The sequence below is a fragment of the Oryctolagus cuniculus genome, chromosome 18 (assembly GCF_964237555.1).
Source record: "Oryctolagus cuniculus chromosome 18, mOryCun1.1, whole genome shotgun sequence".
Classification (NCBI taxonomy): domain Eukaryota; kingdom Metazoa; phylum Chordata; class Mammalia; order Lagomorpha; family Leporidae; genus Oryctolagus; species Oryctolagus cuniculus.
Genome location: NC_091449.1, coordinates 55,576,544 through 55,602,542, shown reverse-complemented (window position 1 = coordinate 55,602,542; position 25,999 = coordinate 55,576,544). Strand labels below are relative to the sequence as shown.

General features: G+C 41.7%; 1 protein-coding gene across 5 annotated transcripts in view; it reads right to left on the bottom strand.

Moving 5' to 3' along the window:
* The window catches only part of PHLPP2 (PH domain and leucine rich repeat protein phosphatase 2), a 92,032-nt gene that overhangs the window by 21,198 nt on the left and 44,835 nt on the right, over nucleotides 1-25,999 (bottom strand). For 4 of the 5 annotated variants that reach the window (XM_070062685.1, XM_008257569.4, XM_017342345.3 and 1 more), the window contains exons 6-11: nucleotides 24,146-24,300; nucleotides 21,223-21,369; nucleotides 20,253-20,483; nucleotides 18,885-19,087; nucleotides 15,687-15,747; nucleotides 1,853-1,948 (exon numbers count right to left, since the gene is read on the bottom strand). In XM_070062685.1, the coding sequence (XP_069918786.1) occupies nucleotides 1,853-1,948; nucleotides 15,687-15,747; nucleotides 18,885-19,087; nucleotides 20,253-20,483; nucleotides 21,223-21,369; nucleotides 24,146-24,300 (893 nt within the window). The remainder of the gene's footprint in view (nucleotides 1-1,852; nucleotides 1,949-15,686; nucleotides 15,748-18,884; nucleotides 19,088-20,252; nucleotides 20,484-21,222; nucleotides 21,370-24,145; nucleotides 24,301-25,999) is intronic. The other variant, XM_051846986.2, reaches the window with a different exon arrangement.

Sequence of the window (25,999 nt, the reverse complement as noted above, 5' to 3'; positions counted from 1 at the left end):
AGTGAACCAGCGAACAGAAGACTACCACCCCTGCCTCTGTAACTCTGCCTTTCAAATAAATAAATCTTAAAAAAGGAAAAAGATAAATCAACTAAAGCAAATAGCATAGAGGAGACCTAAACTAAAAAAGCAACTTCTCTAGAAGTTCATTATATTATCATAACTTATTAACATAATACATTTATAAGACAAATTTTACTATAAGAAAAACTTTAAAAAAAATTTTTTAATTTATTTGACAGAGTTAGCCAGTGAGAGAGACAGAGAGAAAGGTCTTCCTTCCATTGGTTCACCCCCCAAAATGGCCACTATGGCCGGAGCTACGCCGATCCAAAGCCAGGAGCCAGGCGCTACCACGCGAGTGCAAGGCCCAAGCACTTGGGCCATCCTCCACTGCCTTGCCGGGCCACAGCAGAGAGCTGGACTGGAAGAGGAGCAACCGGGACTAGAACCTGGCGCCCATCTGGGATGCCAGCGCCACAGGCGGAGGATTAACCAAGGGAGCCATTGCGCTGGCCCCAAAAAACTATTTATTAAATGCTTAAAATCTGCTAGGCTGCAGGCATTCTGAAGCAATAAATTAAACCACTGCTTAGGATATCCACACCCCATATTAGAATGCCTTTTTGAGCTCTAGCTTCTATGCATCTGATCCAGCTTCCTACTAATGCTCCTGAGAGGGCAGGAGATGATGACCCAAGTATTTGGACCCCTGCCACACACATGGGAGACCCAGATGGAACTCCAAACTCCTGGTTTCAGCCTGGCCCAGTCCCAGCTGTTGTGAACATTTGGGGAGTGAGCCAGCAGATGGATGATCCTACTCACTCTCTGTCTTTCCCTCTTTCTCTCTCTTGTCACTCTGTTTCAAATAAATACTTTTTAAAAGAAAATATGCTAGGCCATTTAACAATAAAGTCCAGAAAGTTTTATTTTTTTTTTAAGATTTATTTTATTTATTTGAAAGGCAGAGTTACTGAGGGTATAGAGAGAGAAGAGAGTGAAAGAGTCTTCTATCCGCTAGTTCACTCCCCATTTGGCCCCCAACAGTCAGAACTGGGCCGATCCAAAGCCAGGAGCCAGGAGTTTCTTCTGGGTATCTCATGTGGGTGCAAAGGCCCAAGGACTTGGGCCATCTTTCACTGCTTTCCCAGGCCATATCAGACAGCTGCATGGGAAGTGGAGCAGCCTGGACTTGAACCGGTGCCCATATGGGATGCAGGCACTGCAGGCGGCAGCTTTACCCGCTACACCACAGTGCCAGCCCCAACTACTACTCTCTTAACACCTCCATTTAGAGAAATGCCACCTTCAGGTAAAGGTCAACTCAAATGCCATCTTCTCCATGAGGCACTCTCTAGTTCCTCCTCTGCATTTCTAAAATTATTTCTTTGGTGTAGTGATCGGGTACAAAGGCTTGGGACTAAGGACTACACTCAGTCGTCAGCTCCCATCACTCTCTAGTTAAGTGCAACCTCAGGTTATGCTAGTCTAAGCCTTAGTTTCCTCATAAGCAGTTTTTAAAGGACTGGGTATCATAATAAAAGCAAAGTTCATTGCCATCTCATAATAACTCAAAATATAAAATTAACTATTATTAACTATGAGTCTATCACCAACCTATGCCAGCAACTCTTAGTATATTTTATCAGCTGTCCATGCATATATTATACTAGACTCTTTTAAAGTCCCTTGCAGGCCAAGACCATGCATTAACTATTAGCATATTCCTGAAGGCAAGTCATATTGCCTTGTACTCATCAGGTGACCAATATTTACTCAACAAATGAGTGGGAACTTGAAAATATATATACACACATACACATCCACACATCCACACATACCCACATACCTCATAGGAACCTCTGTGAGAACATTATAACTCACATCTATTATTTCTATCTTCTTTGCATCACAGGCCCAGTCAGGGACACATTCTAGCAGATTTCTGGCAAAAAAAAAAAAAAAATTAAAAGACATAATTTAAGATGACATGTGGAACTCATTTCACTAGACTGAAAGGTATCTATTAACGAGTCTGGGAGCCCCTTGAGGGCAGGGACAGAATCTACAAGGCAGTCCCAAGTACACTACTAGAATGCAGAAGGTGCTAAGTAAAGGCTGTTGAATTATTAGAGTGAGAAACTAGCACACAAATACATATAATCTGGAAAAATTCTGACACTTGCTCAAAGGATGTAAAAAAGATAGAAAAGTAAACATGTGATGGGTTGGAGTGAGGCAGAAATGAGGAAAGAATGAATGCAAGTGGAATTTTAAACAGCCTTTAGAAAATGAAGAGGGGCCAGTGTTATGGTACACTTGCAACACCGGAATCTCATACCAGATAGCACAATTTCCATTTTTACACTACAAAATCAAAAATCTGAAATGCATTTTGAAAATTTATAAACTATCAAAGAATATCACGGAGAAAAAGCAGTAAGGCAGAACTAGCCCTTCCAGGCACTGGAAAAAAAAATAGCATGGGGGCCGGAGTTCTGGTGCAGCAAGGTAAGCAGGTTCAAGTGCTGGCTGCTCCATTTCTGATGCAGTTCCATACTAATGCACTGGTAAAGCAGCAGAAGATGGCCCAAGTACTTTGGCCAAGGAAACCCATATGGGAGACGTGGATGGAGTTCATGGCTTCTGGCTTTGGCTTGGCCCAGGACCAGCTGTTGCGGCCATTTGGGAAATGGACCAGAGGATGGAAGATCTCTTCCTCTTTCTGTCTCTGTCTATGTCACTCTGCTTTTCAAATTCATAAATTAAAAATAAAATAAAATAAAATGAGCAGGAGTGCCTCAGGGGAGATGAGAATCAAATTCCAAGGAAAATAAACAATGAATCAAAGTGAAGTAAGGACAACATGTATCAAGTGAAGGAAAAACCATCTATGGTTTGAAACATGAACTCAATACTTAGTAGAGCTGACACTTAGTAAAGGAACTTTATTCTCTAGGTGCAGGTTTCTCTGGAATGACTAAAGGACACAAGGAAGCAGACTGAGGTAAGTGCTGTATTTAAGAAATGCAGATACTGCTAAAAGTTTAGTGAAGGGAACATTTTGCCTGAAAAGGATCAAGACAAGCTCCTTGGGATGAATGACATCTGAGTAAGATCTGGAAGAGGAGATTCCACGATGTCTGAATAGGGAAAAGATGCGCTGACTGTGACCAGAGGAAGACAGAAGAGAAGCAGAGGTGTATTACCCAGGGAAAGTTGGAGATAAATTTGCAATACAAACTCCAAAGAAAGAAGAAAGGATGTCATGGAGAGACGTGGAAAGAGTGGACACACAGCAGCGAGCAGGGACACTACCCACAACTGCTGTAGCCAGGGATTGGAGGAGAGATGAGCTTCTGAGAGGGCGGTCAGAGCAGACCGCAGCAACCCATGCCACTGGCAATACTGCGTAAGGCAGAACCTTGGGAACCACACTAACTTTGAGGCTGGCTTAGAGCCCTAGTTGGGGGCAGGGTACCCACCTGAAACAGCAAAGGAAAAGCACATTTCTTCCCCCTTCTCCCCCCACCCCCCGACAAGGGCACCTGGCAACCAGTATGGAGAAGACACCATCTCAAAACTAGTAGAGGCTGCAGCACATAACCAGGGGATTTTACCAGATGGAAAAATCCACATTTGCAACTGACTCAGGCTGGGCATGTACTTGGGAATGTGAAGTGCTCCCTTCTTAAGCTATCACAGGTTATGGGGCTCTAACTGCCAAGGCAGAGCACCCACAGGCAGCTAGCTCTGGGAACGTCTCTGCTCTCTCCATGGGTAGGGCAGACTCATGGGGCTGAGAGGGGATCCTCATCTCCCCGTGACTGTGAGAGCCTTGGGTGCTATGACTGAGAATTCTGGGACTGCATGATAGGGCCTGGGGTATAGCTGGGTATTTGGGAAATCACTGTGCCCAGTGTGTGAGGCTCAGAGCTCCCTAACTGCCTGGGGTGGGTCATTGCAGAGGGTTCCATGCTTACACTGAGGACTGCACAGATCCTTTGTGCAATTCATGTACCTGCAACAGTGGGGGGTTATACCCACTGTGGGCTAACCATAGGCATTGATCACCTTGGAAAAGGGGACGTGAGGTTGTGATTATGCCAGCAGGGGAGATCATACCCTACCCCCTGCTGACAACAGAAAAAATCTATGACACCCAACTTGGGTATCACCTTGGATTCTCACCCTACCCTTGAGACTGACCAGAGCTCCCTGGCCCCACCCAGCATATACCTCTGGGTAATCACTGAAGGAGTAGACACTCCACTAAGCCACAGTTCAAAAATAAAACCCATCAGTGGAGAAAACTAACAAGTGTTTCCACAAATCCCCAAAAATAAACACGGAAATAAAAGAAACAACAAGGAAGACAACATGACTCCCCCAAAGGAACACAACACCACTTCAATATTAGATTGTGAAGATGAAGAGAACGATGAAATGTCTAAAAATGAATTCAAAAGAATGATCACAGGATTACTCAGAAACAATGAGAAGCAAATTCATGAGCTAAAGAAATCCAAACATGAGAAGCATGAAAAGTTTTCCTATGAGATAGAGATTTTGAAGAGAAATCATACTGAAATATTAAGAATAAAAATACAATATGTCAAATCAAAAATACAGTGGAAATCCTTAACAACAGACCTGGTGAGGCAGAAGAAAGAATATTCAAATTAGAAGACAAATCTTAGCAAACAGTCAAATTTTAAAAAATAAAATAAAAAAGGAAGAAATTAGAAAAATTAAAAACTGTGTTCAAGATTTATGGGATACTATCAAATGACCCAACATATGGGTCTTAGTAGCTTCTGAAGGTGTGGAAAGAGAAGATAGGTTATAAGGCATATCCTGTGAAACAATAATGGAAAACTTCCCTAATTTGGAGAAATATAAGGACATCCAAGTACAGGAAGCACATAGAATTCTTAATAGACATGACCAGAAAAGATTTTCATCACACACACTGTAGTCAACTTTCAATAGAAAAACATAGAGAAAAGATTATAAAATGTGCACAAGAGAAATGACAGATTACCTTCAGAGGATCTCCAATTAGACTCACAGCTGATTTCTTATCAGAAACCCTACAGACTAGGAGAGAATGGAGATACATAGTCCAAGTCTTAACAGAAAAAAACCATCAACCCAGAATACTATACCCAGCAAAGCTCTCATTTATGAACGAAGGTGAAATAAAGACCTTCCAAATCAAACAGCCTTACAAATGATGCTTAAGGATGTGCTACACACAGAAACACAGACAGTCATCATTATGAAATAATGTGAAGACAGAAAATTTCTAGTAAAAGTACAAAGGAAATCCAAAGCAAACAATAGTAATATTTATAGAAAACTGGCAGAACCAAGTCATTACTTATCAATACTAACCTTGAATCTAAATGGACTAAATTCTCCAACTAAAAAATACAAACTGGCTGAATGCATTAAAAAATAAGACCATCTATTTCCTGCCTACAAGAAACGCACCTTGTCAACAAAGACACACAGAGACTATAAGAGAAAGGATGGGAAAAAAATAATATTCCATACTAAGGGAAAGCAAAAACGAGCAATTGTACCTATCCTAATATCAGGAAAAATAGACTTTAACACAAATACTGTTAGAAGAGACAAAGAAGGGCATTATTTAATGACTAAGGATCAATTCAACAGGAAGACGTAACTATAATAAATGTATATGCACCCAGTACCAGGGTGCCTGGCTATTTACAACAAATGTTAATGGATCTAAAGGGAGATATGGATTCCAATACAATAGTAATGGAGGACTTCAACACCCCACTTTCATCAGTGGACAGATCAACTAGACAGAAAATCAACAAGAATCAACAGTGCTCATCTACATTATGGACCAAACGGACCTGACTACCTACAAACATTCCAACCCGCAGCAGCAGAATACACATTTTCACCAGTGCACGGAATTTTCTCTGGATAGACCATATGCCAGGCCATAAAGCAAGTCTCATCAAATTCATATAAATTGAAAAAAGTACCATGTACCATTTCTTTTTTTAAAATATTTTTTATTTATTTAACAGAGTTAGACAGTGAGAGAGAGAGACAGAGATAAAGGTCTTCTTTCCATTGGTTCACCCCACAAATGGCCGCTACAGCCAGAGCTATGCTGATCTGAAGCCCGGAGCCAGGTGCTTCTTCCTGGTCTCCCATGCAGGTGCAGGCGCCCAAGCACTTGGGCCATCCTCCACTGCCCTCCCAGGCTATAGCAGAGAGCTGGACTGGAAGAGGAGCAACCGGGACTAGAACGGGGCACCCACAGGATGCCGGCACCGCAGGCGGAGGATTAACCAAGTGAGCCATGGCACCGGCCCCACCATATACCATTTCTGACCACAATGGAATGAAGCTGGAAATTAAAAACTTAAGAACCTCTAGAAAATATGCCAACACATGGAGACTGAACAGAGTCCTGAATGAACAGAGGCTCATAGAAAAAAATCAAAAGGGAAATCAAACAATTTCTCTATAAGAATGAAGATGACAATATAACATATCAAAACTTACAGGATACAGCAAAAGTAGTGTTAAGAAGGGAATTTACAGCAATTAGTGCCTGCATCAATAAATTTGGAAACACATCAAATAAATGAGCTTTTAAAGCATCTCAAGGACCTGGAAAAACAACAACAAACCAAACCCAAAATTAGTAGAAGGAAAGAAATAATCAAAAATTAAAGAAGAAATAAGCAAAATTGAGACATAATATATATGTACATATATATATATCTCAGTGAAATAAAGAGCTGGTTTAAAAAAATAAATAAACAAGACTGATACACTAAGAGAGAGAGAGAGAGAGAGAAGGAAAAGACCCAAATCAATAAAATCAGAGATAAAAAAGGAGATCAGTGGATACCACAGAAGTAAAAAGAATCATCAGGAATTACTACAAACAGCTATATGCCAACAAATCAGGAAATCTGGAAGAAATAGATTCCTGGACACATACAATCTACCAAAATCGAGTCATGAAGACACAGAACCTAAAAGAACAATAACCAAGATGAAGATTAAATCAGTAATAAAGACCCTCCCAACAAAGAAAAACCCAGGACCAGATGGCTTCACTGCTGAATTCTACCAGACTCTTAAAGAACTTTTAAATTCTAATTCTTCTCAAATATTCAAAACAATTGAAAGGGAGGAAATCTTCCCAAACTCCTTCAGTGAGGCCAGCATCACTTTAATTCAAAAACCAGAAAAAGATGCAACAAAGGAAGAGAACTACAGACCAATAGCACTATGAACATAGGTGTAAAAATCCTCAACAAAATTCTAGCTAAATGAATCCAACAACACATCACAAAGATTGTTCACCCAGACTAAGTGGGATTTATCCCTGGTGTGCAGCGGATGGTTCCATATATGCAAGTCGGTAAATGCAATATATTACATTAATAAATTGAAGAATAAAAGCCATGATTATCTCAATAGATGCAGAGAAACCATTTAACAAAATACAACATCTTTTCATGATCAAAATCTTAAGTAAACTGAGTATAAGAAACATTCCTCAACACAATCAAGGAAATTTATGAGAAATATCAAATTGAATGGCAAGAAAAAGAAACCAAAGGGATACAAATTGGAAAGGAAGAATTCAAATTATCTGTTTAGAGATAACATAATTATTTATATAGGAGAGCCAAAAGACTCCACTAAGAGACTATTGGAACTCTAAAAGTTGCAAGATATAAAATTAACACACAAAAATCAAAAAATTTTGTATACACAGACAATGCTATGCTGAGAAAGAACTTTTAAGTTCTTTTAAGTCTCTTTCATAATAGCTACAAAACATTTAAAATTTTTTTTAAAGATTTTATTTATTTGAGAGGTAGAGTTACAGACAGTGAGAGGGAGAGACAGAAAGGTTTTCCCTCCATTGGTTCACTCTCCAGATGGCTGCAATGGCCAGAGCTGTACCGATCCAAAGCCATGAGCCAGGTGCTTCTTCCCAGTCTCCTTGCAGGTGCAGAGGCCCAAGCCCTTGGGCCATCCTTCACTGCTTTCCCAGGCCATAGCAGAAAGCTGGATTGGGACTAGAATCGGCACCCACATGGGATGCTGGTGCCACTGCTGGAGGATTAACCTACTATTCCACAGCGCTGGTCCCAAAACATTTAAATAACTTGGAATAAATTTAACAAAGGAGGTGAATTATTTCTATGATGAAACTTATAAAACACTAAAGAAAGAAATAGAAGACACAAAAACATTGAAAAATCTTCTAAGTTCATGGATTGGAAGAATTAATGCCAGCAAAAAATACATACTACTAAAAGCAATTTACAGATTCAGTGTGATCCCAATCAAAATTCCAATGACATTCTTCTCAGATCTAGTAAAGAACAATGCTAAAATCCATATGGAAACACAAGAGACCCCCCAAATAGCTAAAGCAATTGTAAACAACAAAAAGAAAGCCAGAGGCAACACAATACCAGATTTCAAGATAAGCTACAGTTCAGTTAAAATCAGAACAGCCTAGTACTGGCACATAAATAGTCATGTAGACCAATGGAACAGAATACAAATCCCGGAAATCAATCCATGCATCTACAACCAACTCATCCCTGACAAAACAACTAAATCAACCGCTGGACAAAGGACAGTCTCTTCAACAAATGGTGCTGGGAAAATTGGATCTTTGTGTGCAGAAATATGAAACAAGATCCCTACCTCACACAAAAATCCACTCAAAATGGATCAAGGATCTAAATCTACAACCTGATACCATCAAATTACTAGAGAATATTCATGAAACTCTTTAAGACACTGACACAGGCGAAGACTTCTTGGAAAAGACCCCAGAAGCACAGGCAATCAAAGTCAAAATAGACAAATGGGACTACATCAATCTAAGAAGCTTCTGCATTGCAAAGGAAACACTCAGCAAAATGAAGAGGCAACCAACAGAATGGGAGAAAATATTTGCAGACTAAGCAACTGATAAAGGATTAATATTCAGAATCTGTAGAGCTAAAGAAACTCAACAGCAACAAAACAAACAATCCAGTTAGGAAATGACCAAATGATTTAACAGGCATTTTTCCAAAGAGTAAATTCAAGTGGCCAACAAATACCTGAAAAAAACGTTCAGTATCACTAGCCATCAGGCAAATGCAAATAGAAACGACAATCAGGATTCATTTCACTCCAATAAGAAATCAAAAAATCATAAATGCTGGTAATGATGTGGGAGAAAAGGCACCCTAATCCACTGTTGGTGGAATATGGACTAGTACAGAAATTGTGGAAGACAGAATGGAGATTTCTCAGAAATCTGAAAATAGATCTACCATGTGACCCAGCCATCCAACTGCGGCGAATTTACCCAAACAAAATGAAATCAGCATATGAAAAGAGTTATCATTGGGCGCTGTGGTGCAGTGGGTAAAGACACTGCCTGCAATGCTGGTATTCCACATAGGCACCAGTTCGAGTCCTAGCTGTTCCACCTCTGATCCAACTCTCTGCTAATGAGACTGGGAAAGCAATGGAAAATGGCCCAAGTCTTTGGGCCCCTGCACCCATATGGAAAACACAGAAGAAACTCCTGGCTCCTGGCTTTGGATCGACCCATCTCCAGCCATTTGGGGAGTGAACCAGCGAATGAAGACCCCTCTCTCTTCCTCTGCCTCTTTGTAACTCTGCCTTTCAAATAAATAAATAAATCTTTTTTAAAAAAAGTTATTATCTGAGCCGGCACTGTGGTGTAGTGGGTAAAACTACCGCCTGCAGTGCCGGCATCCTATATGGGCACTGGTTCGAGTCCTGGCTTCTCCACTTCCGATCCAGCTCTCTGCTATGGCCTGGGAAAAGCAGCAGAAGATGGCCCAAGTCTTTGGGCCCCTGCACACTCGTGGGAGACCTGGAAGAAGCTCCTGGCTCCTGGTTTTGAATCAGCGCAGTTCTGGCCATTGCAGTCAATTGGGGAGTGAATCAGTGGAGGATGGAAGACCTCTCTGCCTCTCCTTCTCTCTCTGTGTAACTCTTTCACATTAACAAATAAATCTTTTTTAAAAAGAAGTTATTATCTGTACCCCCATGTTTATTGCAGCTCAATTCACAATAGCTAAGATATCAAATCTTCCCAGATATCCATTAGTTCATAAAGAAAATATGGTATAAATACACCATGGAATACTATTCAGCCATAAAAACAATGAAATTCTTGTCTTTCAAAACAAAACAGATACAACTGGAAATGAAAACACTCAGTGAAATAAGCTAGTTCTAAAAGACAAATACTATATGTTTTCCCTAATCTGTGGTAACTAACAGAGTATAAAAAATTATAATGTCTATCAAACTGACACTTTTGAGAATTATTATTTATAGCCCTTGTCTCTATTGTTGAGGAACAATATATTTTCTTATTATTATTTGTTAAATTATTTATATAGTTGAGGGCGAAGCTTATGATTATAAAATAAACTGAAAGTATGTCATTGTAAAAATTAAAAGAAAGAAGAAAGGAAGGAGAACGGAGGGTGGGTTTGAGGACAGGAGGGATGGTAGGGTGGGAAGTATCACTATGCCCCAAAATATGTATATATAAAATACATGAAATATGGTCACCTTATATAAATTTTTAATTGTACAAAAAAAATTTTTGAAGACTGGTGTACCATGGCCTTACATGAGGAGTGAGAACATGAGCTTGACGTATATGGGGAATGATAAGCAGTCTGGTGATGATGGAGCAATGAAGGACAAGAGGAGAACAGAAAAAAGAAGTTAGGATCAGGACTAAAGCATGTTCAGAAGCCTAGGACTTGATTTTCAGGCAAAGAAGCCTCACAGAAATGTTCACAGGCAGTAAAGGGTCAATATCAATCAGTGGGGCTGGCGCCGCAGCTCAATAGGCTAATCCTCCGAATTGCGGCCCCGGCACACCAGGTTCTAGTCCCGGTTGGGGCGCTGGATTCTGTCCCGGTTGCCCCTCTTCCAGGCCAGCTCTCTGCTATGGCCCGGGAGTGCAGTGAAGGATGGCCCAAGTGCTTGGGCCCTGCACCCGCATGGGAAACCAGGATAAGCACCTGGCTCCTGGCTTCGGATCAGCACGATGCGCCAGCCGCAGCGCGCCGGCCGTGGTGGCCATTGGAGGGTGAACCAACGGCAAAAGGAAGACCTTTCTCTCTTTCTCTTTCTCTCTCTCTCTCTCTCTCCACTCTGTCAAAAAAAAAAAAAAAAAAAAAAAGCCGGCGCCGCGGCTCACTAGGCTAATCCTCCGCCTTGCAGTGCCAGCACACCGGGTTCTAGTCCCAGTCGGGGCACTGGATTCTGTCCCGGTTGCCCCTCTTCCAGGCCAGCTCTCTGCTGTGGCCAGGGAGTGCAGTGGAGGATGGCCCAGGTGCTTGGGCCCTGCACCCCATGGGAGACCAGGAGAAGCACCTGGCTCCTGCCTTTGGATCAGCGCGGTGCGCCGGCCGCGGCACGCCAGCCGCGGCGGCCATTGGAGGGTGAACCAACGGCAAAAGGAAGACCTTTCTCTCTGTCTCTACCTCTCTCACTGTCCACTCTGCCTGTCAAAAAAAAAAAAAAAAGAAAAGAAAAAGAAAGAAAAGAAAAAAGAAAGAAAATATCAATCAGTGTTGCACTTTAAATAGATTACTCTTTGGACACATAAAGGTCTGATTGAGAACCTGGTTCTGTTGGTAAAAGGAAGAACAATCAGAAATCTATTATAGAATTCCAGACAAGAAATGATGAAGGCCTGAATGAGCAGTAATAAGTCGGAGGGTAGAGGCAGCCATGGAAGCATTCCAGAAATACTCAGAGACAAAAATAAAACAACCTGGAGATGCACTAGATGTGGGGAATAGCAGAGGCAAGCGCATAGCCCAGATGACCAGAGAGATAAGGCCAATGACTGGAATAGACACAAGACATACAAGTTAAGACACGATGCAGGGGTGGATAATGAGCTTAATCTTGCATATATGTGAGGTACTTGGGGATATGCAGGTTGAAGTGTCCAGTACAGAACTGGACAGATGGGTCTGAGTCTCAGAGAAGGGGCCTGGGCTGGATATCTGGGTGTTACTGACACTTGAATGCAGCTGAAATCTTTGGAGGAAATGAGATCACATCCAGTGAGATGCAATGGAATAAGGACAGAGCCCTGGGAGACAATCAGCCTCTAAAAGTCTATGAAAAAGAAGAGTATGCAAGAGAGGCAAAAGAAATAGCCAAAGAGGCACGAAAAAGGTCAGAAAAAGGCCAGCCAAAGTTAACTGTGTCAACACAGAAAAGTTCTGTAAGAGGGGGTCTAAATAGAATTATTGGTGCAATAACCAAATGGGAACAGAGTCAACAACTGTAAATAATTCTTGAGAAACATGAACCAAAAGGGCTTAAGAGGGATTAGAAGTAGCTGGGTGGCTGGCGCTGTGGCTCACTAGGCTAATCCTCCGCCTGCGGCACCAGCACACCGGGTTCTAGTCCCGGTCAGGGCGCTGGATTCTGTCCTGGTTACTCCAGTTCCAGTCCAGCTCTCTGCTGTGGCCCGGGAAGGCAGTGGAGGATGGCCCAAGTGCTTGGGCCCTGCACCCACATGGGAGACCAGGAGGAAGCACCTGGCTCCTGGCTTTAGATCAGCGCAGCATGCCGGCCGTAGCGGCCACTTAGGGGGTGAACCAACGGAAAAAGGAAGACCTTTCTCGCTCTCTCTCTCTCTCTCTAACTCTGCCTATCAAAAAAAATTAAAAAGTAGCTGGGGGATTGTGAGGCAAAGGTAACTTTTTCTGTTTGTTAAGACAGAAGAGAAGCGTGTATATACAGACAGGATGAGAAAAACACACGTGGTAGGGAGGAAGAGGATGACTAACAGAGCAAGTCAGGGCAGTGGGATGAATAAAGCCAAAAGCCAGACAGCTGGATTGGCTTCAACAGAGGAAGGAAGCTGACAATGGATAAGAGTCAAGTCTATGCAAATCCAAATTGGTAGGAAGATTAAGGAAGTAAGCCATAATGGCCTTTAGCCTCTAGGGAAGCAGTCTAGAGTGGAAGAGACTGGATGAGGGATGAGTAGAGTGATAGGCAACAGTGCTGAGGACAATGGAAGGAGAGAGAAAAAGAAAAGCCAATAGGCTCAGAAGAGGTTGGAAATCACGAATTTGTAGTGCTATCCACCTTGATTTGATTTTTTTTTTTTTTAATTTATTGGGGCCGGCACTGTGGCATACTAGGGTTAAGCCTCTGTCTGGGGCACCAGCATCCCATGGGCACTGGTTCATGTCCTAGCTGCCCCTCTTCCAATCCAGCTCTCTGCTAATGGCCTGGGAAAGCAGTGGAATATGGCCCAAGTGCCTGGGCCCCTGCACCAGTGTGGGAAACACGGAGGAAGTTCCTAGCTCCTGGCTTTGGACAGGCCCATCTCTGGCCATTATGGCCATTTTGGGGAGTAAACAAGCAGATGGAAGACCTCTCTCTGTCTCTTCCTCTCTCTGTAACTCTATCTCTCAAACAAATTTTTTAAAGAAAATTTTAAAAATAAAATTTTAAAAAATTAGAGCAACAGAGAAGGGAGAGAGGTAGAGAGGGAGAGAGGGAGGGAGGGAGAGAGAAACAGAGAGAGAGAGATCTTCCATCTGCTGGTTCACTCCCCAAATGGCTGCAATAGCCAGGGCTGTGCCAGACCGAAGCAGGATCCTGGAGCTTCATCCAGGTCTCCCATGTGGGTGAGGGGCCCAAGGACTTTCCAGGAGCACTAGCAGGGAGCTGGATTGGAGCTGGACCAGCCAAGACTTGAATCTGTGCCTTTATGAGATGTCAGTGTCACCACGCCAGCCCTGTGATTTTCTTCAAAAATGGTCAAGGTCCAGGGAAAAGATGAATTCTTAGCATTGACCTATGCTGGGGTTATACCACAAAGAAACGAACGAGTAGGAATATAAATAGCTTAACAATAATAAAGTAAAAGCCACAATAGGTATTATTTCTTTATTTTTTTAAGGTTTTTTTAATTTATTTATTTGACAGGTAGAGCTATAGACAGTGAGAGAGAGAGACAGAGAAATGTTTTCCATCTGGTGGTTCACTCCCAAACGGCTGCAATGGCCAGAGCTGGAGTGATCCGAAGCCAGAAGCCAGGAACTTCCTCTGCGTCTCCCACGGGGTGCAGGGGCTCAAGCACTTAGGCCATCTTCCACTGCTTTCTCAGGCCATAGCAGAGAGCTGGATCAGAAGAGGAGTAGCTGGGACTAGAACCAGCACCCATATGGGATGCTGGCACCACAGGTGGAGGATTAACCTGCTGCACTGGCCCCTTATTTATTTATTTTTTTTAAGGTTTATTTATTTATTTGAAAGGTACAGTTACAGAGAGGCAGAAAGAGAGAGAGAGAGAGAAAGAGAGGGAGAAGAGATATCTTCCATCTGCTGGTTCACTCCCCAAATGGCTTTAACAGCCAGAGCTGGGCCTATCTGAAGCCAGGAGCCAAGAAGAGCTTCTTCCAGGTCTCCCACGTGGGAGTCCATTTTCTGTTGCTTTCCGAGGCACATTAGCAGAGAACTGGATCAGAAGCAGAGCAGCCAGGACTCGCACTGGTGCCCATATGGGCTATGGGCGGTGCAGGCAGTAGTTTTACTACTGTATGCCAGACACTGCACCGCACTGCGTATTGCACATTGACCTCAGTTTTCACAGTAATTCTGACCATGTTGGACCCTGTCCACTGCTGTTTGTACTGCTTTGTGCACCCTACATTCACAGTCATTAGAACGCTGTCCTGTAAAGCTTGTTTGACTGTCAATCAGTTCATCAGATTATAAAACTCAGTCACTGAATCCCAAATGCCTATCACAAGATTGGAAATGAGCAAATAAAAGAAAGTGAATCACATTTATGCCTACTCCTGACCACCAATAGAAAATTAAAAAAAAAAAAAAAGTCCTGAATGTAATTAATATCTCTAAAACTCAGACCACCATGGGACATGACAGTATAAAAAATTATTTTTTTAAAGTTGCATCTAAAAAGAATTAATTGATTTCAACTGACAAAAATGAAAATCCCTGACATGAAGATAAAAGGTCTTCTATGTTTGCATCATCTTTAGTCTTTGAGGGACCAGAGTTGTAGCATATCAGGTTAAGCTGCCACCTACAATGCAGGCATCCCATAGGGGAGCCCATTTGAGTCCTGGCTGCTCCGCTTCCTATTCAGCTCCCTACTAATGTGCCTGGGAAAAGCAGAAGATGCCCAAGTGCTTGGGCTCTGGCCACCCATATTAGAGACCTCAAAGAAGCTCCTGGCTCCTGGCTTCAGACTAGTCCAGTCCAGCCCTGGCCATTGCAACCATCTGGGGAGTGAACCAGCAGATGCAAGATCCATCTCTCTCTCTCCCCCTCTCTGTAACTCTGCCTTTCAAACAAATAAATAAATCTTTTTTTTTTATATCTAGTCTTTGAGTAATCTATAGGCACCTCTGTGTTTCAAGAGCATCCTTCCTCTAACTCTACAGTACAGGTATTAAACTGGTTCCTCCACTCATCCTCTCATCTTTCTTCTGGTTACCCAAATATTTCAACAGGTTTCTTATACTTTAAAATTGCCAAGTATCCACATACCTCTCTTAAATATTAAGCAACAAACAAGAACCACCCTCAGGAGATACACTCACCGGGAGAGTTCCAGGGTAGTGAGAAGACTAGGAACTGGATACACATTTACTGCTGTCAGCTCTAGTAAGGAAAAAAAAAAAAAAAAAAAAAATTAGATTACTGAGAATAAGTATCAGATAGAAAATGGATGTCCTTAACTGCTGGATCCCAATCTGTCTAGAAAAACAAGTAACTAATTGACAGATCCTGCACTGTACTGCATTGGATTCACACTGCTTCAGGCAGTTGTTACACACTAACAGGAACTACTTAGTCTTTTAACTTGAAAAAATAATAAATGGATTTTTACTGGCAATATTTTAACTTTGAATTAAAATATAACACAAATACAGAAAAGTATAATAATCTTAATTGCAGAGAAGAATGGATTTTCACAAACTGAATGTACAAGAGTTTCTAGACGCAGAGACAGATCATTGCCTGTTCCCCAGAGGCTTCCCCACACACTCCTCCACTGTCCCACAAGGGCAATACTATCTTGACTCCCAACACCACAGGTTCTTTTGCCTATTAATATAACTATATACATACACATCTAACTTACATAAAACTTTTATCTGGCTTCATTCACTCCATATTATGCTTGCTGAGGTCTGTTCATATTGTTTGTATATAGTTATAGTTGATTCATTTCATGCCTGCTCAGATAAAGTTCTTTTATGGGAATACATCACAATAAGTTAGCTCTTAGGCATTTAAGTCTTTCCAGTTTGAGGTTACTTTAAACAGTGCTTCTGTCAACATCTTTTGTGGACTAAAACAAGCATTTAGGGTGAATATTGGCCTAGGTGGAGAATTGCCAAATACAAGGCAGGGCCATGTTCAGTTCTAGGAGAGAATACCAAAATTTTCCCATGCAATACCAAATTATATTCCCAACAGCTACCATTCTAGTCATCCTGGTAGGTCCAGAATTGTATCCCACATGGGTTTAATTTCCTTATTCCTGATGACTAGATAAGTTGAGAACTTTTTCCTGTATTAACTGATCACCTGGATAACCTCTTTTGTGAAGCTGAGTTCTTTACCTTGGGACACTGAAAGTACAACTGTTTTATGTGAATTTTTCCAGATTATCAAACTTAAGGATTGCTAACCTCAAAGAAGCCCTGTTCAGTACATTGCTGTGACACTGCCGCTGACTAAGGACTGTACATGTATCAGTGAGTTCTTTCCCATGAGGGCCAGGCATTCAGGATCTCTAAACATATTAGGGAATGAAGATGGTCCCAATAACAAATACTTTCATGGCAAGGACCTACTACCATCATGTCACGGAAGGGCATACTACTACCACCACGTCATAGGAAATAAACACTCATCAGTTTTAGAACTATTCTGCTCAAGCCAAGTAATTTGTTACAATTGGAAGTTTTTATAATATGACAGAAGGCAACAAAAGCAAAAGTCCTTCACTTTATTTTACCCTAATTAACTTTAGAGGTACTGAAAAGAGAATAATGAAGTTTCTTTTACCCATCATCTAGCTTTTAACAAATACACATTCTGCTTTAACAAGCTATAGACTTTTAAACAGAATTTTAAAAATACACATATGACAAGGTAAACATCATCTTGAATATGGTTTTTATCATTCCCATGGATACTTTCAAGCTGTCATGGCACACTTATACAGATAAAAAAATTTTTTCCATATGTTTTAAATTTTGAAATAACTATCACAATATACATATTGTGCAACTACTTACTTTCTTCCCCCCTCAAAAAATGTTTCTGATTATTCTATATTAACATATAAAATCTTAGTATATTAATGTCCACTGCTCTGACACATTATATTGTATAAATATGTAACTAGGGGCCAGTACTGTGGCATAGTAGGTTAAGCTTCCACCTGTGGCACTGGCATCCCACATAGTGGCCAGTTCAAGTCCCAGCTGCTCCTTTTCCTACCCAGCTCTCTGCTCACAGCCTGGGAAAGCAGCGGAAGATGGCCCAAGTGCTTGGGCCCCTGCACCTGCGTGGGAGACCCAGAAGGAGCTCCTGGCTCCTGGCTTCAGATCAGCCCAGCTGCATCACTGCAGCCATTTGGGGAATGAACCAGCAAATGGTAGACCTCTCTGTCTCTCCCTATCTCTCTCTCTAACTCTGCCTCTCAAAACAATAAACAAATCTTAAATAAATCACTATGTAACTACTGATTTATGCATTTTCCTCATAATAGTCATTATTTATCTGAAAGGCAGAATGAGACAGAGAGAAAAAGAGACAGACAGACAGATTTATCTTCCATCTGCTAGTTCACTCTCCAAATGGCCAACAGCCTACGCTGGGCCAGGCCCAAGCCAAGAGCCAGGAATTCCTTCTGGGTTTTGTATGTGTATGGCAGGAGCCCAAGCATCTGGACTTCCCAGCCATATTAGTGGGAAGCCAGATTGCAAGCAGAGTAGCCAGGACTGAAATCAGCATTCAGATGTGGGAGCTGGCATCAGAAGCAAGGGCTTATGCCACTGCACCATAACACCACCCCCATGATAATCTTATTTTTTCCTATTTTTCCATTAAAACAATGATGCGATAAAAATTCTTATACACATAGAATTGTGCATATGTGAATTTGCCAATCCTCGTTCTAAACCACTGTTGATAATCTGTTTTGTACATGCCTGCCCACCTCTCCACTCTCCAGTGTTTTGTGGAAATGCCTCTTATTATGCACACTTAGTGAACCTTAAAGTATCTTACTATGTCTTCTTATGCACAGTGATTAACAGTAACATTAAAAGACAAAGCTAGGCCGGCGCTGCGGCTCAATAGGCTAATCCTCCGCCTGCGGCGCCAGTACTCAGAGTTCTAGTCCCGGTTGGGGCACCAGATTCTGTCCCAGTTGCTCCTCTTCCAGTCCAGCTCTCTGCTGTGGCCCAGGAAGGCAGTGGAGGATGGCCCAAGTGCTTGGACCCTGCACCCACATGGGAGACCAGGAGGAAGCAGCTGGTTTCCTGGCTTCAGATCAGCACGCCAGCCGTAATGGCCATTTAGGGGGGTGAGCCAATAGAAGGAAGACCTTTTCTCTGTTTCTAACTCTGCTTGTCCAAAAAAAAAAGGACAAAGCTTGACCTCAATGAACCACACACTCCATTCTGCAGAGTGGCTGAGAAGTACCACGGACGCCACTGTTCTTAGCAAGCTGCACTGGCGCTGAAAGAGAAAAACAGGAGGTATTACAGAGCACTCACTGTTCGAATTGGCATAGAGAGTTCGAAGGGAGAAGCCACTCAGTGTCAGCTCCCTCAGCTGGTTCCGCTCACAATGCAGCTGCTCCAAGCTACACAAGGAGCTGAGATCCAAGTCAGTCAGCTGATTGTCCCGCAAATCCATGTGGGTGATATGTTTATTTCCCTCCAGATTTTCAGCAACCATGGTTTTCAAATGATTCATCCTTAAGATGCAAAAATAAGAAAATAATCAAAAATAAATTCTATTAAATGGGTTAAAAAAAAAACTGGAGAGGCATGATCCATTTCTTTTTTCCTGAACAACTTAAGGATTTTATTATTTGTTGCATTTTGCAAGATAACATATAAATAACCACAGAGAGTTTGTAAACAAAAAACTCAAGTTACAGCTAAGTTAGACATTCCAGATTGGCAAATACATATCTAATTAAATATAAATAAAGAAAACTGGGTCCACAACCCCCAACAATAAAATGCTTATATCCAAATACCTAATGAAGTTAGGTGGGAACAAAGGTCAAGACGACGAACATAACCCTCTGGGTGAGTAAGTACCACAGGGGTCATGAGAGTAACACGTCAGAACTATGACAGCATATTCCTCCTGTGCCATGCCTGCTCTACTTCTTGTGCTAAGACTCATCCTGCATTAATAAATGGAGAAGAATATAATCTGTGTGTGGGACAGTCCAAAGGAAAATGAAAAAAAAAATGATCTCTTGGTTCTTTAAATGAATATATGATTTAATGCATGCAGGCTTGTTCTCATTTTCCTATATTTTAATACACTTCTCTCTCACCATGCATGTGTAAGGGATATAACTGACCTACTGCTAGCAAAAGCCTTTACCAGCTTCCTTTAGGAAAATATTATGACTAGAAAATAAAATTTACTAAAAGAAGTCAAGGGTTGACGGGTGGCAGATGTCATGGTGTTGCAGGCAAAGTCACTTTCTGTGAAGCCCACATCCCAAATGGATGCCAGTTTGTGTCCATGCTGATCCACTTCCAATCCAGGTCCCTCTTAATATCCTGGGGAAAGCAGTGGAGGAGGACCCAAGTGTTTAGGCCCCTGCCACCCATATGGGAGACCTGGATGAGTCTCCATGGGGTGGGTAGCAGAGGCCCAAGTACTTGGATCAGCTTACCCTGCTTTCCCAGTTGCATTAGCAGGGAGCTGGGTCAGAAGCCAGGACTCAAACCCACTTACATAAATGATGCCAGCACCACAGGCAGTGGCTTAACCCACTACCCCCACAACACTGGCCCCAAAATCCCAATGCTTTAAAGAAGTCTTTATAAAGAGAAGAAGATGTAATGGCCAATCACAGTTAACCTACAGGAAGCCACAGTAAACAATGACCTCACCTTAAATCCACGTGCTTGACATGGCTCATGCGGTTCAGCACCCCTAGGCTTAGGACTTCCAGGTGATTTCCTGCCATAACAACTTTATCCACCAAAGTGAGTTTCTCATAAACCTCAGGAATTTGACTAAAGTTGTTGAAGGAAATTCCCAGGGAGGAAAGTTGTTGCAGATTTCCCAATTCTTCAGGTAAAGTAGTCAGAAAGTTGCCATCAAGACAAAGGGTTTGAAGACTGTAGGAAGAAAACAAAACAAGTCACTTGAATGAAAGGTTTCTGTGGAATAGATATAAATACAGTTACGGCTTCTGACGTATGTCATGAATTTATTATCAATCCAATAATGGTAAAAACATCCTAACTCTCCATGGAGAGATTTGCTAACTGATTTACATGGCTGGTTTCTCCAAAGTTAATCAAGACCTTTGCTGTTGAAGTTGAGGGATTAGTCACTATACAGACACGTAGATCTCTGATGTCAAAAACTCCTGTTGAGGTCGGCACCATGGCTCACTAGGTTAATCCTCTGCCTACGGCACGGGCATCCCATATGGGCGCGGGTTCTAGTCCCAGCTGCTCCTTTTCCAGTCCAGCTCTCTGCTGTAGCCCGGGAGGGCAGTGGAGGATGGCCCAAGTGCTTGGGCGCCTGCACCCACATGGGAGACCAGGAAGAAGCACCCAGCTTCTTGCTTCAGATCGGCGTAGCTCCGGCCATGGCAGCCGTTTGTGGGGTGAACCAATGGAAGGAAGACCTTTCTCTCTATCTCTCTCTCACTGTCTAACTCTATCTGTCAAAAAAAAAACAAAAACAAAAACAAACAAAACAAACAAAAAAAAATCTCCTGTTGACTGGAATCCTAATAATTACTCAATCTATTTCACTGCAAGAGATTGTACTATCTTCATTCCAAATGCCAGACAAATTTCTTATTCAACAATAGAAAGGAAAAATCTAGAAAAATCAGATACTTACTTTAGCAGATTTCCAATTTCACTTGGCAGGTCATGAAATCCATTACAGGAGAGGTTGAGCTCAGTCAGAGTAGAGATCTCACATAGCAACACAGGAAAGAATCCAAGCTTATTATGGGATAAGTTCAGGCCCTTCAGCTGAGAAAATCTAAAGAACAGAGGTAAAAATTTACACTGCATTTCAATAAATCTGTTACTGTATCTTTGAAAGAGATCTCAATGACCTTTGATGATCTATTTTAAATGTCCATCACAGAATTTATTCCAAAGTGTATACTGGACACTCACTGCATGCCCAACATTGTGTGGGCACAGAATGCTAGGACGACTAATACACAATCCATGCTACCAAGGAAACCCGGTTTAATGTGATAGAAGTTCTCCATTAAAAGGCATAAAATCTTGAAGAACAGTGCAAGCTGCAACAATTCTTTTACATCAAATAATTCTTGATATTCTTGAAATCTTTTATTAAATGTCTATATGCGAGGCCGGTGCTGTGGCATAGTGGGTAAAGCCGCTGCCTGCAGTGCTGGCATCCCATGTAGGTGCTGGTTCGAGTTCTGGCTGCTCCACTTCCGATCCAGCTCTCTGCTATGACCTGGGAAAGCACTAGAAGACTGCCCAAGTCCTTGGGCCCCTGCACCCATGTGGGAGACCCGGAAGAAAGTCCTGGCTCCTGGCTTTGGATCAGCGCAGCTCTGGCCGTTGCAGCCAAGTGGGGAGTGAACCAGTGGATGGAAGACCTCTCTCTCTCTCTGTCTCACTCTTTTAAATAAATAATTAAATATTTAAAAAAAATTCTATATGTTAGATCTAAAGCCTTGCAAGAATTAACTCAGGAATAGCTAAAAAAAAAATGTATATCAGGGGGCCGGCGCCATGGCATACTAGGTTAATCTTCCACTTGCGGCACCGGCATCCCATATGGGTGCCGGTTCTAGTCCGGGTTGCTCCTCTTACAGTCCAGCTCTCTGCTGTGGCCTGGGAAAGTAGTGGAGGATGGCCCAAGTCCTTGGGTCCCTGCACCTGCGTGGGAAACCAGGAAGAAGCACCCAGCTCCTGGCTTCAGATCAACGTAGCTCCGGCCGTTGTGGCCATTTGGGGAGTGAAACAAAGGAGGGAATACCTTTCTCTCTGCTTCTGTCTGTAACTCTACCTGTCAAACAAATAAATAAAAAAATAAAAGATGGCTATCAAATCCCATTATTAGCAGCTTCTGTTTTTGTTTTTGTTTTTTTTTTAGCATCTTCTGTTTTCATATTGAAATTATACTGGTTCAAGTGTCATTTGAAATAAAGAGAAATTAAAGCTGGATAATGTTATGTGACACAGTGTTTTATTGTTATGTGATCTGATATACAATATCAAATAGTAATTTTGGTGCTTCTATTTATGCCATAAACAAAAGGTACCTATATTGTCCTACCCAGAGAAGGAACGTATCATCATAAAGTAGATCCACAAAGGTCACTCTGGAAATTCTACTTTGAAGTATGATACTCAGCTGTTCAAGCACAAGAGGATCAGGCTGAGGTGTTGTCCATGACAGGGATCTGCATCATCTACTTCTGGATTTGAATTCTTGGTACTTCACGTTAATGCTCCTCATCCAAATTTAAACTCTTAACTTTTGAATTCTTTTTTTTAAATAGACTTATTTATTTATTTATTTATTTGAAAGACTGAGTTACAGAGAGGCAGAGGCAAAGAGAGAGGTCTTCCCTTGCTGGTTCATGCTACAATGGCCAGAGTGGGCCAATCCAAACCCAGGATCCAAGAGCTTCTTCCAGGTCTCCCACGTGTGTGCAGGGGCTTCTCTACTGCTGTCCCAGGCCAAAGAAGAGAGCTGGATCGGAAGTGGAACAGCCGGGACTCAAACAGGTGCCCATAAGGGATGCCGGCACCGCAGACTGGGGCTTTAACCTGCTGTGTCACAGCGCTGGCATCTAAACTTTTGATTTCCAGATTCCCATGACCTTTTTATTGATTATTTCTTTGGCTTGTTGTCTTGACTTCAGAATTTCTTATTCAGCCCTCAAATGGATTAACCCATTTTCAAAGCAACTGAGAAGGGAATACTAGAAATCAAGGTCCCTAAAATTATGTCATATTCACTTTTACATTCCAACACTATTAAAATAACTAAATAGAGGCTTACTATACTTGAAAAACTTTCTAAAATGTAATATCAGATGAGATAGAAATCACAATGTTTTCTGGAAACTACCCCAGATTTATTAGCTATGAAGGAACTATGTAAAATTTGTCATTAATGGGTACTATTTTTAAATCACCACATAATTTAAACCACTCTGAATGCTCTAATTTCCTTCTAGGCCCAGACAATTACTTATATAACATGTTTATTCACTCCTATCCAGGAAGAGGGTAGGAATGGGGAATATAATCTAACAAAGGAGATGGAAAAACATGTAGGTCACCTGTACAAACGAAATGGTTCCTCTGTTAGTAGAGAAAGGTTTCATAGCTGACAGAAGGCTTAAGAGTCAGCAGCAGCAGCAGATAGAAAGGAAAAATAAAGCTCTGGCTGCAGGAATAGAATTCCTGAAGTCAGGCCTATTTAAGTCATTTAAATTTGGTATTTCTATTCAAAAACTGCTCATATATTGAATCTCTCAAGTAATACATCACTGCCAATGATTTACATAAAAAAGATTATCTTGATCAATGGTAGTTCATTGTTGTTTCCATAACAACACTTGCATAAATCTTCTGTTTCATAGGAGGAGGAGAGAGTGATAAAACCGTGTGAATAAAAAGTTTCCTTCCTCTTCAAAAACAAGGGGACATTTTCGAATATATATATGATGGTAAGCATGTTCACTCTGAGCACAGACTACTATGATATTGTTTACAATGTGATTTTAATAAGTTAGTCTGGAAACCTATTTTCCACGTACTTGTAGAGTGTGTCGAGGCCCCCTGGTCTTTCTAACTGCATGAAGTTGTGTCGCAAGTTGAGGTAGGTGATATCTTGACTGTAGAAGAGATGCTCCGGAACCTCCTCGAGGCTGTAACATGAGAGATCCACAGTGCTGATGCGCTGCGACACCACCTACACAAGGCCAGAGAGAAAAACCTTGTAAGCTAGTACCCAACGTCTAACACTCTGCACAGGATGGAACAGCATTTACACAAGAGGCACTAACTTAAAAGATCAGGAAACTTAAAGTAATGAGATCCAATTATCCATTAATAACAACTAGCTACATTTTATTTTCCCCTAAAGCCATAAGCTACTTGAAAAACAAAAGTATAAGCTGTAAAGTATAAGTAAAAAGTTAAAAAAAGTAAAATAAAGAAAGTTAACATCTCATGCAAGTAACAATGTTATGATGATTCAAAATAAATTACAAAGTTTGGGGAGGTCTTGTGATTTGAAAAGAGAAAGCCTTTGGTAGCCATACTGGCTCTTCAACTTTCTAGTGCTATATCTTCATCTGTTAGGAAGATAAAATTAAATCAAATACACAGCACACTCCTGAGCATGCAAAAGATGCTCAAAAATTACTTCTCTTTAAAAGGACAGGAGAGGGGCCAGCATGGTGGTGTAGAGGGTTAAGCCTCAGCCTGCAGTATAGGGATCCCATACTGGCGCCGGTTCAAGCTCCCGCGTTCCACGTTGGATGTTCCACTTCTGATCCAGTTCCATGTTAATGTGGCTACAAAAGCAGCAGAGGATGGCCCAAATGCTTGGGCTGCTGCACCCACGTGGCATACCTGAAAGAAGCTCCTGGCTTCAGCCTGGCACGGCCCTGGCCATTGTGGCCATTTGGGGAGTGAACCAGCAGATGGAAGATATCTCTTATCTCTATTTCTCTCTCTGTCTCTATCTATCCCCTTCTCTTTCTGTATAAGTATCTTTCAAATAAATAAATTTTTAAAGAAATAATAAAAAAAGGCCAGAACAATGGAACAACTACTTAACAATAATGCCAGTTAAATTCTGAGCAGATTTTATACTAACATAATATAACCACAAAAAATCCAAAAACCCAAACAAGGTCTATATTTCAGTAATACTATGCTAATAAAATATTGGTTGTGAAATTGGATCTATAAAGAACAATGGGTAGGCAATTGGCTCAGTGGTTAAGCTACCACTTAGGATGCCTGTACCCACACCAGTATGCTTGGTTCAAGTCCTGACTCCTCCACTTCAATCCAGCTTCCTGCTAATGTACAATCTGGGAGGCAACAGATGATGGCCCAGGTATTTGGGTGCCTGGCACCCATGTGGGAGATCCAGATTGAGTTCTAGGCTCTTGGTTTTGGCCTGGCCCAGCGATGGCTGTTGTGGGTATTTGCGGACTGAACCAACAGACATAAGCATTCTCTTTTCACTCTGCGTTTCAAATAAAATCAAAATAAAGTTTAACAAGATAAAATAAAAACAAAGGAAGGCATTCGGCCTAGCAGTTAAGCCACCACCTGCATCCCTTTTTGGAGCAATGGCATTCGAATCTTAGCTATGCTCCCAGTCCCACCTTATTGCTAATGCAGAAGGCATAAGGCAGCAGGTGAGGACTCAAATAATTGGGTTCATGCCATCCAGGTGGGAGACCTGGATCAAGCTCTTAACTTCTTGTTTTGGTGTGGCCCCAACCCCAGTTGTTGTAGGCATTTGGAGAGTGAATAAGCTTTCTGTCTCAAATAAATTTTAAAAACTAAAAAATAAGCAATGTGTCACTAGAAAATCATTAATTTTTCTTTTTTATTTGAATGACAAGGGCTGGCACCATGGCATAGCGGGT